General features: G+C 44.7%; 1 protein-coding gene and 1 long non-coding RNA gene across 3 annotated transcripts in view; one reads left to right on the forward strand and one right to left on the reverse strand.

Moving 5' to 3' along the window:
- The first annotated feature begins 3,203 nt into the window (after positions 1 to 3,203).
- LOC135972063 (uncharacterized) lies at positions 3,204 to 9,019 on the forward strand. The gene is made up of 2 exons (XM_042854853.2): positions 3,204 to 4,068; positions 7,192 to 9,019. Exons 1-2 carry the CDS (start codon positions 3,540 to 3,542, stop codon positions 7,704 to 7,706), a joined length of 1,044 nt encoding a protein of 347 aa, XP_042710787.2. The 5' UTR covers positions 3,204 to 3,539; the 3' UTR covers positions 7,707 to 9,019.
- Positions 9,020 to 15,099: 6,080 nt separating this feature from the next.
- The window catches only part of LOC135981155 (uncharacterized), a 49,559-nt gene continuing 47,432 nt past the window's right edge, over positions 15,100 to 17,226 (reverse strand). Inside the window, exon 5 of one of the 2 annotated variants that reach the window (XR_010598118.1) lies at positions 15,100 to 17,002. This is a non-coding gene — a long non-coding RNA (uncharacterized LOC135981155). The remainder of the gene's footprint in view (positions 17,003 to 17,226) is intronic. The other variant, XR_010598117.1, reaches the window with a different exon arrangement.

Below are 17,226 nucleotides of genomic sequence, written 5' to 3' on the forward strand. Positions count from 1 at the left end.
TGATGCATGGGGATTTACTCCAAGAAAAGACAGGCACTGTCCTCTCTCTGTTTCCCTCTGACCAGCAGAGCTCCACTGGCAGAAGACACAGATGGAAAGTGCTGAAGCAATAAACTGCAATTTTGTACAAACGCCTTGTAATAAGGAGCTTCTCTGATTCTTGTAATCCACTGCTGTGTGATTTCTGCAACCTAAAAAGAATATGCACTATGTATATATAGACAATAACATTAGATCTCTGCCATTCTCTCCATAGGCTGCAATATGTGTGTGTGTGTATATAGCATCTTGTTAGTCTTCTTTTGGTTACTATATATGTAAGTTTTTAAAAGATGGGTTGATTGCTAATTAGACACCTAGTATTGTATAATTCCTGCATTGAAGATATGCAGAGGCTTTGGAGGAATAATCAAATACTTAAATCAGGTGCATCTGATTACTACCCTGATTTAAAGTTAAAAGAAGACTAAAACAACAATAGACCATCCAGCTACAAAGGCATGGTTTAATGGCAAAGAAGGATTTGGACATCATTTGCCTCCCTTAACTGCTGGTAGCATGGCTATTGAGTCAGAAGCAGGTAGCAGTTATCTGATGCCAGTACATCTTTATGCACTGTTCACATTCCATTGCATCATGTCACATTTGATATGGTATAATGCAATGTGACTAATTTAATCAGACGTGAAGTGCACGACAGCAACATGCCAAGGCAGAAAATTTGAAGAAAAAAGCTTTTTGCCAAACCATGGCTGGATTATTTTTCTCAGCTGGAGGGCTCCAGTTTCAGAACTTGGGTTTTTCTATGCTGACCTTCCAGCCAAGGGCATGTGTCAAGGGGGCTCTTAATTCCCAAAGGCAGTGACACAGTATATTAGGTCATAGGAGCTAGAGAGGGCTGCCAACATTATATTTCAAAAATAAGGGACTGTTTTTTTAGCAACCCCACCCCACCCTTCCTCCCAATATTATTAATAAATAAAATAATTAATAAGCAGTACTCACCTACATTCACCAGGGGTATTTCTTGCTGCATTTTGCAGCACTCAGACACTCCTGATCTCGTTGTACAGAGATGAAAAAATAAGGAATGCCTCATGTAGTAAGGGACTGTTGGCAACCCTAGGATCATCAGACATTCACCCACCCTGAGTTCTGGGCCACTATCCTGCACCCACTCCCTCCTCCTCCTCCTCAAGCAGTAACTCCTGGTATGATGCCCTGGTCTCTCACAGAAAAGGAAGTGCAAGAAGCATTTTGCTGCTGAACGCATACATAGCTGAAGTCAAACAACCGAGCAAGCTAGCTGTGGTCTAACATTATTCATTTAAATAGGTCTGCGTTCAATTAGCTGCTTGTGAAATATCACGAGAAGGAACAAACACAAGATTTGCCAGGACAGATGCATTTCTAGCTCAAAGCTTTTTGTTGGTGATTATTAGTGCATGTATCAAAATAACCAGTCTATACCAAAAAGTTTGGCCATAGGAGCCAGTAAGTGTGAACAAATAAACCACACACACATTTTGGATTTTCTCTCAACCTGTGGGTCTGTGTATAACACACCCACACTACTATCTAACACAAAGTGATACTTGTCTTTCTTCTATTCTGGCCTTTGTTTGAACTTCATCAAGGTAGGGCCTGTGCCTTCTTTTCTGCTTCTACAGTGCCTAGCACATTGGGGCACGATGGAAAACCACATGCACACTCTCCCATTCACTCTCTAGGAGGACGTGAAGAGAACAACTGCTCCAGTCTATGTAGTAGCATCTTGAACTTGAACAAATGTATTAGATCAATGTAAAATTATATAATAAAACATTTTTTCCATAGAGAAGTGAGAAAGCACAAAGGTGATTTAAAGCCACATTTGTGCGTCCCCGCCCCTTGAGTTCCTACAGTAAGTGTAAGCGAAGGAATGATCCCACTATTGTGGGGAACTTTCCTGGCTTATACACTACCCCAGTGAAATGGACTTGCAAAAGGATCTGAGTCCTCGCTCCCACTTCCTTTACCTAGAGGCCTGCCTGATCTCAGAGGCTCCCTTTCCACTCTCCTGTGTGGCAGAGTCCTTGTTATCCCAACAAGACTGGGCCCAGGATTCCTGGGGGACTCAACCCCCAACCTTGTCATGGTCACTTAGGGCAGCGGCTAGGGTGTTTTCACTCTGGGGTGTTCTCTCTGCACTGGATGCTTCCCTGACCCACTGCTCATTACATACAGTTCAAAGCAAATACAATTTATTAAACAGCAATCAATTTTAAAACATAAGGAAAAATGGGAAAAGTTAAAGGAAAACACATAACCCCGCTCTGGCACGGGGACATCACAACCAGCGTCTCTGGAATGTCAGGGCAGTCCAGTCTGTTCCTCACAAGTCCCAAGCCCCCTTCTCAGACCCTGGCTGTGCTGCAGGGATGCTGCGGGTCGAACACTTGCTCTGGCCACATGCCCTCAGGCTTTAGATGGCAGGACCCTGTCAGGGTTACGATCTCCTTCCAAGTCTGGCCTGCAGAGCCTCTTGGGTGGGGGCATCTCCCTGTGCTGGGCCCGCAGCCCAGGGTCCCCCTCGCTCACCCCAACTGCTCACTGCACCCAGCTCCAGACTGCTCCAGCTCCAGCTCCAGCTCCAGCTCCACTCTGTGTCAGCACTGCTGCTGCTCTGCCTCCAGCTCCCTGGGCTGCTTCTCTGGCTCTGGTTGCTGCAGATCTCTTCCCAGCACACATCTGCTCTTTGGGCTGCTTCTGTGACTCTACTCCCAGCACTGACCTGCTTCTTGGACTGCTTCTCTGGCTGGCACAGCTCTGCTCCCCAGCCCAGCGTAGGCCCCTGCGTGCTCCTTAGCTCGGCCCCACTCTGTCTGACCCAGGCAATTCCAGGTCACACAGAGGGCAGGACCCTCCTGGCCTCCTGACTAGCCTGCCCATCCTGTCAATCATGCTGACCTGGGGCATTGGCCTCTCCCCATTGCTGTCAGTCTCAGGGTCCTGATTTCCCATCAACCCTTCCCCTTTCTTTTGGTTCTGGAAGCTAGCCAACCAAAATACCCCCCACTGAGTTTTAATAAGGGGACAACAGTCTCATAACTCAGCTGGTACAAAAATTCTGATTCAGGTCCACTGTCTCTTTAAGAACCAAACAGCCTTTTTTTTTTTTTTTTTTTTTGCTGTGCCTTCTTTAAGACCTAGCTTTTTGATCTAACCAACCATGTGATTCAGCCTTACTGGCTGGGCCCCCCTCCTAATCCCCAGGGACTGCCAGCAGCCCTCCCGAGCAGCCTAGCGGATTGTATGCTGCTGGTGTTAATTGCTCACTCAATGATCCAGCTGCAGTGCTAGCTCCTTTCCTGCCCAGCTGCTCCTGGCTGGAGTAGTTGTGGATGGATTATCTCATTTTTCTGGCTCATCCTAGCCCTGAACTGTCTGAAAGGGCTAGGCAGCCCCTTTATTCTTTCCTAAAACAAAGGGAGGGTTGCAGGGAGATTGACCTTTTAGTCACCCCGTCTCACTGGCAGGACTTAAGGTGAATCCTTGAAATGCCCAGAAAGTGCCGTTCCAAGCTTCGGGCTCCGTTAGCATTGCAGCCTGCAACTCCTTTCTTCCCAATAAGTTCAGCTGCTGGAGGAAATGTGTTACCTTTGCTACAATTGGATGGGGCTTCTCATGCAGCTTCTGGAGCAAGGCCTCCACCCTCACGTGGGAGACATAGCCCTCCGAAAGGGCTTACTGCAGCCACAGCCACTATTGCCCCTACGCTGTGTGCTCAGGCTGGGCCTCAGCCAAATGCTAAGGTGGTTCCAAATCCTGAGGCTTCCCCTGTGACCACAGTGTGGCATCCCATGAACTTTCCAAAGTTATTTCCCTCTGATCAGGGAAGTGGGGCACCAGGAGGTCAGATCAAGCAGGTCCCAAGACCCCAGCTAACAGTGGAGGAGCCAGAGTTGGTGACGGAGGATTCAGAGAGGAATGCAGACAACCAACTGCCCTCTGCAGAGGAGGAAGCAGAGCCAGGGCCTTCTAAGAGGCCCACCACCAAGAGGAAGGTGGCAGTATCACCAGGTGATGGTGAGTTGGTGTTTGTCCTAGTGAAGTGGTCATAAGCCTGCTGGCAGTCTATAAGAAAGGAAGTCTGGGGCTCTTTCCTGGGTAGGGTCGTTCTCTTGTTCCTCCAACTTCTTCCCCTAGCCTTCCCCCCTGCACTGAGTGTTGTGGGGTGGGGAGATGGTATGGGCTATATAAAGCAGTGGTTCTCAAACATTTGTACTGGTGACCCCTTTCACATAGCAAGCCTCTGAGTGTGACCCATCTTATAAATTAAAAACACTTTTTTATATATTTAACACCGTTATAATGCTGGAAGCAAAGTGGGTTTGGGGTGGAGGCTGACAGCTCGCAACCCCCCATGTAATAACCTTGTGAGCCCCTGAGGGGTCCCAACCCCCAGTTTGAGAACCCCTGATATAAAGTTTGCTGCCTTGTAGACAGTCGGGGGTACTGTACAAGCAGGATCACAAGTGAAAGCTGAAGTTCCTGGTTCTTTGTTCTTGAATCAGAATTCAAATCTTTCCCAATTTCACCTATAGAAAAGGGATTGACTTGTTATATAATTACAATCATGGTTTTAAGAATACTCTTTTCTGAGACCCTGGCAAAGTTCCCATTCCATGCTGTGTATGACACCCTTAATTTGAACTAGTAACTGGGGTTTGAGGATGTGTAAATGACATATTCCTGCTTGGGTCACCCCAAGTTACACTACACTCCCCTTCCTGTGGCTGTTAGTTCTGAAGAGCTCGGGATGCATCACTCCTTCACCTTTATTTCTGCACAAAATGCCGCTCCATGTCACCCTCCTTACTTCCCTGCATCCCCATCACTGCACACCGTGGCATAGGAATATGCATAGGAAAATGTATTTTTAAACATAACAAATGCTGTTACAATTCATAGAACTGGAAGGGACTTCGAGAGGTCATCTAGTCCAGTTCCCTGCATTTGTGGCAGGACTAATTATCTAGACCATTCCTGACAGGTGTTTGTCTAACCTTAAAAGTCTCCAATGATGGAGATTCCACAACTTCCCTAGGTAATTTATTCCAGTGCTTAACCACCCTGACAGTTAGGAAGTTTTTCCTAATATCCAACTTAAACCTCCCTTGCTGCAATTTAAGCCCATTGCTTCTTGTCCTATCCTCAGAGGTTAAGAAAAACAATTTTTCTTCCTCCTCCTTGTAACAACCTTTTACATACTTGAAAATTGTTATCATGTCCCTTCTCAGTCTTCTCTTTTTCAGACTAAACAAACCCAAATTTTTTCAATCTTCCCTCATAGGTCATGTTTTCTAGACCTTTAATCATTTTTGTTGCTCTTCTCTGGACTCTCTCCCATTTGTCCACATCCTTCCTGAAATGTGGTGCCCAGAACTGGACCTAATACTCCAGTTGAGGTCTAATCAGTGCGGAGTAGAGCGGAAGAATTACTTCTCATGCCTTGCTTACAACACTTCTGATAATACATACCAGAATGATATTTGCTCTTTTTGCAACAGCGTTACACTGTTGATTCATATTTAGCTTGTGATCCACTATGACCCCCAGATCCCTTTCCGCAGTACTCCTTCCTAGGCAGTCATTTCCCATTTTGTAGGTGTGCAACTGATTGTTCCTTCCTAAATGGAGTACTTTGCATTTGTCCTTATTGAATTTCATCCTATTTACTTCAGACCATTTCTCCAGTTTGTCCAGATCATTTTGAATGTTAATCCTATCCTCCGAAGCACTTGCAATTCAGTCTCAGTTCCCTGGCTGAAATATGTGCAAATGTAAAACTAGAATCATGAGACTTTTAAAACAACTTTTGCCCTTGAGTAAGGAACTGGGAACCCATTGCAGCCTCTCTGAGAGGAATCACAAGAGGCAGCCACTGAGGTTGGGGAGTTATCATTGGCAGTGACAGTACAGGAAAGGGCTGGATGTCATCCCGCCCAGCAGGTGCACAAGACCTGTTAGGTTTGCATCTGTCCAGTGCTATTAAAGAAAAGATATGGAAGGAAGTATGTATTGATTCCCCACCCCCATGTTTAAGGGTTCTCCTCTCATGGAGCCCCAGTGTTGCTGTGTAGGAGGAGACTGCAGGAAGCCTCCCATCCCCATGCCTCATCTCCAGCAGGTTGTAAGCCTTTTGAGAGCACAAGAGCAACATAGGCACAAGGCAACTGGTGCACTGTATGACCTTGCTGAAATATGCACATATTTTACAAGGGCATCCAGAACAAATTCATGGCTCAGCTATGTTGAGCACTTTTGACACAGGTGGTGGTAGTGCTGCTTAAACTATGGGAGATTCTCACAACATCACTATGGTTGCTACATATGACTCCCATTCAGTCAGCCTTCTAGAAGCCTTCTGGCACCAGCAATGCAGAGTCTGCTGGGGAGGATAGACTGAGTTGCTGGGCATTCTGAAGCCTCCATGCACAGATCAGCGAAGGATCCCAGTTCACAGGTCAGCACAGGAGCAACAACTACCAACAAGGGAAGAACTCCAGGGGGAAGAAGGGGGAGGAAATAAATGCAGAGAAAGATAGTTGAATTGCAAAGTGAGAATTCTGAAAGAAGTAAATAAATATGAGACACCACTGCCCCCACCTGTCAGGCTGCTGAACTCAAGTGTGAAATGAAGCATTGAGTCTGGCTCAGGAAGGTATTGGGTTAAATTTTATTCCTCTCAAACTTTCATGCCTCTGCTCTTCCACTTTCAGCCCCAGTCAAAACCAGTAAGCACTTTAATGCTGCAAGGAAAGCTCCTGTAATATGTGTGATTAGATGGGGTCAGGGAATAGCAGAAATCTCTTGAGTCTGTTCTCACTAGACTTCCAGCTCTAGTTCTAGGCCAATCATTTCAAATCAACTGATCTCTGTATTGTTATGAGAGAGGCAGGAAGGATTGCCTAGTGGGTAGGGTAAGAGACCGGGATTCAGGAAACCTGAGTTGAATTTCTGGCTCAGCCACAGATTTCCTATGGGAAAACTACTTTACTGTCTCAAAGGACTGTGAAGAGCATAAAATTAATCAATGATTCTGCGATGTTCAGATACTATGGAGATAAGGGCCATATACATTGAGAAACAAATTTGCTTTTAAAGAAAAAAAAAGTATGGGTTATGCATCTGACTCTGTGTCTTTAGTTTGCAGATTTAGAAACAAGTTGTATCCTGGGCTGGAATTGCCAAGTTACACCACAGTTACTCTCCGAGACAACAGTGACGAAGACTTTGAGGGACCCTCTAGGACTCCTTTGTCTGTTGAGACTGGAAACATTGTGAAAATGCTGGCAGATTCTACCAATTTTTCACCACTACTTAAACCCAGATGTGGAGCCAGGGGCAGTACTAGGCCATGCTCGTCTACAAAAGAAGACCACATCCCCTTACAGCTCACACTTGGTCGGAAAGGAGCACAAGTCTCAGATCAGGAGGAGCGTTCAAGCCCCCTGAAGGGAGAGGAATGTCTTCCCCGGGACATAGATTGTGACAGCAGTGTCCCAGATACTAGGGCTACTAGCTTCTTGGCATCTGTTGCCAATGAGTGGGTTCCAAGGGGGCTTGCATTGGAGTATTTACTGACTCCATTAAATACTCTAAAGAAATATTCCTCTCAGAATTTCAACCAGCAGGTAGAAAACTATTTTAAGAGGGTATAAGAGTCCTGAGAGACTCAATGAAACCAAACCTGTTAGAAATGCAAACTCCAGTTTGCATGTTTACAACTTGTAACAAAACAGACTTCTGTTTATAGTAGAGCAAGAATGGTTCAGATAACTTCAAGCCAGTAAATATCAAGTATAAAACTTACTCTTGGACTGGCAAGCAGTTCTAGAAACAGGAAACAATAGGCTTGCTGCATTCTTGAGAGGCTGAACATTCGTAGTACTGATATTGCATTAAAAATTGGAGAAAGGGTGTTTCAGTCCAATTTGGGGTGACTATAATCCCTTTTGAAAGCCTAGAGATGTACTAAGATAGGACTCCTACAGAAAAATATGAGAAAATGTGTCATAGAAGCCAGTGGTTTCTAATACCCACTACTTGTTAGATCAGCTAAACTCAAAACCTGTTTACATATCAGTAATTCTCTTTGCTGGCTGCTGATTTTGGTTTTTGGATCCAGGTTTCTAAGTTCTATTCCCAGTGTTACAGATATTTGGCTAGCTCACAATGATGTCTTTATATATGCAGCCACAGATTGTTATGTGCACAACATGAGACAGCTAGAGCACCTTGTCTACTTAATCCCTTCAACAGTATTAAAAAAGCTCCCAGTCACCGGTAAAAACTGCAGTGCAATTGAGAGTGTTCACGTTGCCTTTTTTTCAGAATACTTTTTTCAATTCTCTCATCCTGTTTTTGCGACACTGTGTGTGGTAGAATGCAAATCAAAATGTGAATGCCTCAGACTGGAACATTTCCTTTACTTAGCCACTGGCAAACCAGTTTTTTAAAAAAAGGATTATGATTCCTGGATTTTGGATTCAGATATAGCCCAGCCTGATCATGTGAACACAATTTCTGAAAATAAATTCCTAGAGAGCGGGATCTTCAGGAGACAGATTAATCATCTTTTCTGTGCCTATTGGTATTTGGAAATGCCTCTTGTTGGCATGATGTCAGGCACTCTCTAGCCTATTTTGGCTATGTCCTCTTAGTGAAGCTAAATAAATGAGCTATTACCAGTGGAACAGATTTTCAGTTTCCAAGATAATATTGGAGACATTTAAAAGAAACAAGGTGGAGTTTGGAAATAAAAAGGGAAAAAAACCCTTAGTCTTTTGAAGTAAAGTTTTGCTTAGTGCTGGATTTCCCTCTGACCCTACAGCTAGAGAATTGTGTGTATTCCTATACAGTTATTATTGACTATCTGATTTGAGTAGCACCTGTTGTAAACCTCCATTTGTGTAATGATTTCACATGTTTGTGTTACATTATTTGACAAGTTACATAAAAAGTTAACAATCTTTACAAGCAAATGAAGTAGTTTTGCAGCTTCATTTCTTAGAATAATATTTTGGTCTTGCTCCTATTATTATTATTTATTACTGTAGTGCCTAGGAGTTCCAATCAGGGTCAAGGCTCCACTGTTTTAGGCACCCTACAGACAGAAAAAGAGACAAACTATGCCCCAAAGAGCTTATATTTCCAGTTATTTGTTTTGTTTAGAGGCCTTTGCACAATGACTGAACACTAATGCCCTGACGCAGTAAGCGCTTAAGCACATGCTTAACTTTAAGCACCAGAATAGGCTCCTTGACTTAAACTGAACAACTTGTGCTTAAAATAAAGCATGTACTTAAGTACCTTACTGAATCAGGGCTTTAGCCTCTAGTCCTGCAGAGATTTATACACGTGCTGAACTGAGTAGTTCTACTGAAGTCAGTGTGTTAAGCTCAGCACGTATGTAAGCCTTTGCTGGACTGCTGCCTTAGTGAGACTGTATGGAGTCTTCAAGCTGAGGTCTTTATAGAGAACTGCTAAATGGGTCAAATCACTGTCACTTTGATCTATTTATTTTAAGGAATGGTGAACACTATTGGCTCCTAGTTTTGTCTCCTTGTTTCAGAATATTTCTTCTTCTTTCCAGTGGTTCTTTCTAGCTGAGCATTCATAAAAAGCACAAGAGCAAGGGTTTCATTGGCATATTCGTAAACACAGTGGATAACTCTCCTACGACTTCCCTTATGCTAACGTCGACTTTGTCTTGTGAGTCCCTGCTGCATTGCAATTCATAACCGCAGGTGATGGTTGGTTTGTTTTTTGTTTTTGTGGTAGTGGGATTCCTCTTTCTGTCCCTTTTTAGTGTCCTCTTTACCCTTCCTTCCAAGCATTTCTGTACTCCCCATACCCTTGTTTCTGCTTTCCTCCAATGTCTCTGCTGTCCTCTCTCTCACTGTTTCACCATCAAAAGGGAAAGTGATGCTTGGAGAAGGAAGAGAACCTCAAGTTACTTGTCCTCTGCAGCTACGGGCTTAAGTGCTGCATAGGTCAGCGGGGCCAATTAACTGCTGTTTACTTTCACTTCACAGTCCCATTTTTCCAGAAATGGTGGTGGGAGACATTTTATTCTGGAGCAAACCACAAAACTGGACTCCCCAGAACACACTTCAGTTTGTGTATGCATGTACACAACAAAGAGTGCTGGTAAATTAAGGGGAGTGGTTCCAGTTGAATTTATGACATAGTGTCCTGGCTGCTCATACATACCAATCCAGCCCTGGGCTAGTGCAGGGTTGTAATAGCAACCTCTGCAGTCAATGGATACGAACTCCAGCCCGTCGACAGGGAACAGCCCTTGGAACTTTGTTCCATTTTATGTGACTGAGGTTTGCAAAAAGGACCATTCTCCTATGAGCACTCTACAGTGCTGCCAACTCACATATTAGAAGTTTTACTGGCCCTGGATCATGGAGTCATGTGATTACGTGAGAATCCCAACTTTCATAGAATATCAGGGTTGGAAGGGACCTCAGGAGGTCATCTAGTCCAACCCTCTGCTCAAAGCAGGACCAATCCCCAACTTAATCATCCCAGCCACGGCTTTGTCAAGCCTGACCTTAAAAACCTCTAAGGAAGGCAATTCCACCACCTCCCTAGGTAACCCATTCCAGTGTTTCACCACCCTCCTAGTGAAAAAGTTTTTCCTAATATCCAACCTAAACCTCCCCCACTGCAACTTGAGACCATTACTCCTTGTTCTGTCATCTGGTAAAACTGAGAACAGTCTAGATCCATCCTCTTTGGAACCCCCTTTCAGGTAGTTGAAAGTAGCTATCAAATCTCCCCTCAATCTTCTCTTCTGCAGACTAAATAATCCCAGTTCCCTCAGCCTCTCCTCGTAAGTCATGTGCTCCAGCCCCCTAATCATTTTTGTTGCCCTCCCCTGGACTCTTTCCAATATTTCCACATCCTTCTTGTAGTGTGGGGCCCAAAACTGGACACAGTACTCCAGCTGAGGCCTCACCAATGCCGAATAGAGGGGAATGATCACGTCCCTCTATCTGCTGGCAATGCTCCTACTTATACAGCCCAAAATGCCGTTAGTCTTCTTGGCAACAAGGGCACACTGTTGACTCTCATCCAGCTTCTCGTCACCCCTATGTCCTTTTCTGCAGAACTGCTGCCTACCTACTCGGTCCCTAGTCTGTAGCAGTGCATGGGATTCTTCCATCCTAAGTGCAGGACTCTGCACTTGTCCTTGTTGAACCTAATCAGATTTCTTTTGGCCCAATCCTCAATTTGTCTAGGTCCCTCTGTATCCTATCCCTACCCTCCAGCATATCTACCATTCCTCCCAGTTTAGTATCATCTGCAAACTTGCTGAGGGTGCAAACCACGCCATCCTCCAGATCATTAATGAAGATATTGAACAAAACCGGCCCCAGGACTGACCCTTGGGGCACTCCGCTTGATACCGGCTGCCAAATAGACATGGAGCCATTGATCACTACCCGTTGAGCCTGATGTTCTAGCCAGCTTTCTATCCACCTTTTGGTCCATTCATCCAGCCCATACTTCTTTAACTTGCTGGCAAGAATACTGTGGGAGACCATATCAAAAGCTTTGCTCAAGTCAAGGAATAACACCTCTACTGCTTTCCCCTCATCCACAGAGCCAGTTATCTCATCATAGAAGGCAATTAGGCTAGTCAGGCATGACTTGCCCTGGGTGAATCCATGTGACTGTTTGATCACTTTCCTCTCCTCTAAGTGTTTCAAAATTGATTTCTTGAGGACCTGCTCCATGATTTTTCCAGGGATTGAGGTGAGGCTGACTAGCCTGTAGTTCCCCAGATCCTCCTTCTTCCCCTTTTTAAAGATGGGTACTACATTAGCCTTTTTCCAGTCATCCGGGCCCTCCCCCAATCGCCATGAGTTTTCAAAGATAATGGCCAATGGCTCTGCAATCACATCCACCAACTCCTTTAGCACTCTCAGATGCAGTGCATCCGGCCCCATGGACTTGTGCTCATCCAGCTTTTCTAAATAGTCCTGAACCACTACTTTCTTCACAAAGGGCTGGTCACCTCCTCCCATACTGTGCTGCTCAGTGCAGTAGTCTGGGAGCTGACCTTGTTCGTGAAGACAGTGGCAAAAAAAGCATTGACTACATTAGCTTTTTCCACATCCTCTGTCACTAGGTTGTCACCCCCATTCAGTAAGGGGCCCACCCTTCCCTTGACCTTCTTCTTGTTGCTCTTAACATCCCTTGTTAGCTGCAACTCCAAGTGTGATTTGGCCTTCCTGATTTCACTCCTGCATGCCTGAGCAATATTTTTATACTCCATGGTCATTTGTCCAATCTTCCACTTCTTGTAAGCTTCTTTTTTGTGTGTAAAATCAGCAAGGATTTCACTGTTAAGCCAAGCTGGTCGCCTGCCATATTTACTATTCTTTCTACACATTGGGATGGTTTGTTCCTGCATCCTCAATAAGGATTCTTTAAAATACAGCCAGCTCTCCTGGACTCCTTTCCCCCTCACGTTATTCTCTCAGGGATCCTGCCCATCTGTTCCCTGAGGGAGTCAGTCTGCTTTCTGAAGTCCAGGGTCCGTATTCTGCTGCTGTCCTTTCTTCCTTGTGTCAGGATCCTGAACTCGACCATCTCATGGTCACTGCCTGCCAGGTTCCCATCCACTTTTGCTTCCCCTACTAATTCTTCCCTGTTTGTGAGCCACAGGTCAAGAAGCTCTGCCCCTAGTTGGTTCCTCCAGCACTTGCACCAGGAAATTGTCCCCTACACTTTCCAAAAACTTCCTGGATTGTCTGTGCACCACTGTATTGCTCTCCCAGCAGATATCCAGGTGATTGAAGTCCCCCATGAGAACCAGGGCCTGTTTCCTTTGTCTCGTCCGGTTTCCCTTCCCATAGAACTGTTCTGAGCAGTAGCCAGGGCAGCTTTGGAATCTGCTGCTCTTCTCCTACTAGAGCAGTGATTGGCCGAAGCACAAAGAAGGGGTGAAGAGGAGGACCCCACTCAGCCTGGTCTCCTTATGCCCTGGATTCTCCCTTTTGGGGAACACAGAAAATAAGGGTAGCACTGAGATTTTTATACAGACCCTGCAGAAACTTTAGGGCTTAATCTTATATGGTGCTGGGCACTGCTGTGATGTGCTGAGTGCCTTCAATTGCATCAGGAGTTGAGGCTGCTCATTTTGGATCTGTTTTCTACCATCAGTGATATTGCTGTTGCCTGTTGTAGTAGACCAGGCTTAGGTTTTTCACCCCTATGTCTAAAGGTCTGGTCTGAAATCTTGCTTGCAGTGGGGTTTCATCACTCTCTCTCATCTATGTATTTATAAAGTCTCCATCATCCTGGTATCATGAAACAGTGCTGAATATGCTGGAGCCCAGTCTACACTAGTGCTTACACCAGTGCTAGCAGTTCTCTGTGGAAAATAGCAATGAAATGTTGTAGCATAGATAAAGCCATATTGATTCTCTCAGGCTGTGCCATGTTGCATCATCACATTGGTTCTACCAAAGTTGTGGCCTGGCCTAAGCATTCCTGTCAATAACTGCTGAATGGGGGACAAAGAAAGAGGTAGCATGTGGGAATGAGCCTCCTGGCTGGAGGAGCAATGGTAAAAAGGACTGTGTGTGTTAGGCAGTATTACATTTTAAAGATATTTTCAGCCCATCTCTACTAAAAGTGAGCAACGGAGAGCCTCAAAAGCTTTGTTTTGGATGTTTCACTGAACGTTGACCAAATGATCCCAGCTTCTCTGCTAGGTAAAAATGGATTGTCGACTTCTTCAGAACAGAATCTCCTCCATGGGAGTTCTAGAATTTCCTTCTTTTGGTCTGAAGATTCCATGAAAACAGCCTCCCTTAGGCAAACCTAGCAGTGCTCCTTCTCGTCCTGCCATAGCTTAGATATGCAGAGATATGTCTGTGGTTTATTTTATTTATTTTTTAAATGAGGATAGGGAGAAGGGAGAGAGTTAGCCCAAGCCAGTGAAACTCTGATGGTAGCAGAGCCGTTCCCTGGGTATGGCAAATCGGGGCAACCGCACCCGGTCCCGTGCTTCAGTGTGCATGTGGCAGGCGCTAGGCCGGCCCGGGGGTGAGCCTGGGGGGGCCAGGCTGGCCCGGGGGGGGGAGGGGGATGGTGGTAACGGTTGGGAGGTTGTCAGGGGGCCTGGCACCGGCAGCGGGGGTCAGGCCCGCATTCACCGGCGGGAAGTGTGTGTTGTATTTCTTTTTCTTGTGCAACATCATGGGGCTCGGACTCAGTCTCTGGCAGTTACCACAGCCCTCCCTGCTCCGCCCCGCTGGCTCCCAGCATCACACCGGCACCAGCATCCTAGCGCCGTTGGAACATGCCAGCGCCAGGCTGACTCCATCCATTGTCCTTCCGCCCCACACCCCTCCCTTTCCTGGGACCCCCCAGCACAAGTGCCACCCTGTGACTCTCCATCATCCCTTGACCCCCCCAGCACTGCTGTCCCCTCCCCACACCAGATTTCACCTGTATAAAAAATGTTAAGGGGGATCCATACAGGCTGATTGTCCTGGGCCCCACACCCCCCCAAGGATGGCCCTGGATGTTAGTTTGCAATCTGTTTAGGAGAGGGCTGTCTTTTTTTTTTTTTTGTTCTGATTGTAGAGTGCCTAGCACAAAGGGGCCCTGATCTGTGCTTGGGGCCCTAAGGCGCCACAGTAATACAAATGATAAATAATATTCAGATCCAGATTTCCCAGCTCAGAAAAAAGTATGGTTCAACCTTTTAGGGAAAGGTTCAAGAAAGTTTTATCCAAACCAGCTTGTTCATCCCTACTAAAAGCAAATGTGAAGAGCCTGTGGCAAAGTGATAGTTGAAGTGCTACAAATAGCATTGTACTCTCTTCTCCCCAAAATAATTCTATTGTTCTTACAAATCTGCAGCATTCCAGCTGTGAGATGACAAGAGCCCTGACAACTGCAAGAGCCGAATCATAACAGAAATGTTCTTGTTCTCTGAATTATCTTACACAGCTAAATTTAATACTTTTTTTTTTGTTTTTCATTCTGGCAGACGTTTAAGTTGCAAATTAGAAATGTATTGCATTAGCCTTCAAGCCTTGCAAATGCTGTCAAAGGCTGACTGTAATGATGTGACTTTGATATCAAACAGATTATTGCTTATGTACAGCGGCACTTACAAACATGTGCATACTTGTAAGTCTTGGCCTTTGTGCAGCTATGCAGCCAGCAGGTCATTAATGTACAGTACAAACAGGACAGAACCCGGTGGAACTCAGAATAGAAATGGCTGAAAGGAAGAGTCAGAGTTTCCAATAATCACTTTCAGTTGGCAGAATTGTGATTGGAACCATGTGACCGTTTCAGGCAATGGACCACAGGCAGCCAATTTATTACATATGGCAATATGATTAATGGTATCAAATGCTTAAAAAAAATTCAAGAATATGACAGCAGCCAATTGCACGGTGTCCAAGACAGTGCAAATCTGTTCCATGAATTTAAAGTCAGGCAGATGAGGTTAAATGAAAGAGGGACAGAAGCCAAGACAATGATTACAAAGTAAGTTGTTTCAAAAAGCCGAATGTTTTAAATGAGTTCATGAGCAACAGTCTCCGTTCTCTTCAATGTTACAGCCCTAATGAATACAGTCTGGAGCAAGTTTCTGCCTTTTACTCTGTTCAAACCCTGTTCTGCATTACAAAGAGCAGTGAATGGTTTCCAACAAAGCCTCCAGGCCCAGAGCAAGCAGCAGGTTTAAGGGATAGAGTAGAGTAGAACTGGTCGGGGTTTTTCCATCTGGAAAAATGTCGATTTGCCAAAACCAAAACTTTTCACTGGAATGTACCAGTTCTGAAAAAGGTTTCATAGATCCAGCATGGCATTTTTGAGAGAGAAAGAACAGGCAACAGCTCAACAGTTATGGATGTGGGAGACCCAAGTTCAAGTCTCTGCTGTGCCCGTTTCCCAACCAGCCCTAGAATGAAGCATCATTTTGATGCAGGCTGTTTCTTTCCTTACAGCTAGCCATATAACAAACACCCCCACCCCATCCATGCACACTCACATTCATATTCATGTGCCAATGACTACATTAATACAGTGTTATCGCTGTACAGTTAAAACACAAACATTCAGTAAATGCAAAAATTAAGGTTCCAACAATACCATTCACTTGCATTGGAGGTCTTGTAATTTTTATGTGCATATCATGCACTGAGCTCCATTATTAGCCTGGAAAATGTTAGAGGATACTACCTATGTGCAATGCTGCCAAGCTACTATAGCTGTTGGAATCGATAATTTAGAGGTCATTAAACATCTTGTTTTGAATTTATTTCCCTTATTTTGCTAAAAGTAAAAGAAGGGCGGAGGTGGGAAGGGAAAGACTGCCTGTGCTTAATAAAGTTAGAATTATTATAATATCCATATTATTTTGATGTTATTTACACTTCATTATTATTAATTATAATACAGTAGCACTTAGAAGCACCAGAGAGCAGGGCCTTATTGTACAGATACATAGTAAGAGATGGTCCCGCCTCTAAAGAGCTAACAAGCCAAATAAACAAGACAGACAAAGGGTGGGAAGTATTATTATTCTCATTGAAATCAATCAGTTACACACCTAACTACCTTTGAAGATCTCGGGCTAAGTGACTTGTCCAAGATCATACAAGATGACTGTGACAGAGCTGGAAACTGAGTCCACATCTTGAGTCCCAACTTTGTCTTTCTTCTTATTTCATCGAGGAAAATTGTGATGGAGAGGGTATGGGTTTCCTGCTGCTGCTATTGTTAAACTAGAATCTGTTTTCCCTAAGATGGGTAATAGCACATGTATGTACATTAGGCCAAATCCCAAGAGCTACCAAACTCCTGAAGCTCCTGTCGAAGTCAATGGGAATTGCAGCTGTTCAACACCTCTCAGAGTTGACCCAATTGTGCTTATGATAGCTTCACGATTGAAGAAGGCAGGAACTTCCTTTAAAACAAACAACCAAAAAAACCCCCCCTTAATTTGCAGATTATTGCAAAATACAGTAAAAATGAAAGAGAAACCCTAAGCATCTAACCCCAAAACCACTGAAGTCAACAGAAAGGACCCCCATTAACTTCAGAGTCCTTTGGATCAAACCCTAAAATAATAAAATCTGCAATGTTTTGCATGCACGTAGCTTTATCCTAGTTCTGTTAAGGCAGGGGCTT

This window comes from Chrysemys picta, chromosome 2 (assembly GCF_011386835.1).
Source record: "Chrysemys picta bellii isolate R12L10 chromosome 2, ASM1138683v2, whole genome shotgun sequence".
In the NCBI taxonomy this organism is placed as follows: Eukaryota; Metazoa; Chordata; order Testudines; family Emydidae; genus Chrysemys; species Chrysemys picta.

Bases quoted from the DNA above. Each gene is read 5' to 3' on its own strand.
- LOC135972063 (XM_042854853.2), top strand. From the start codon at position 3,540: ATGCCCAGAAAGTGCCGTTCCAAGCTTCGGGCTCCGTTAGCATTGCAG. The intron at 4,069-7,191 runs GTGAGTTGGTGT...CTGTGTCTTTAG, and splicing joins GGCAGTATCACCAGGTGATG to TTTGCAGATTTAGAAACAAG.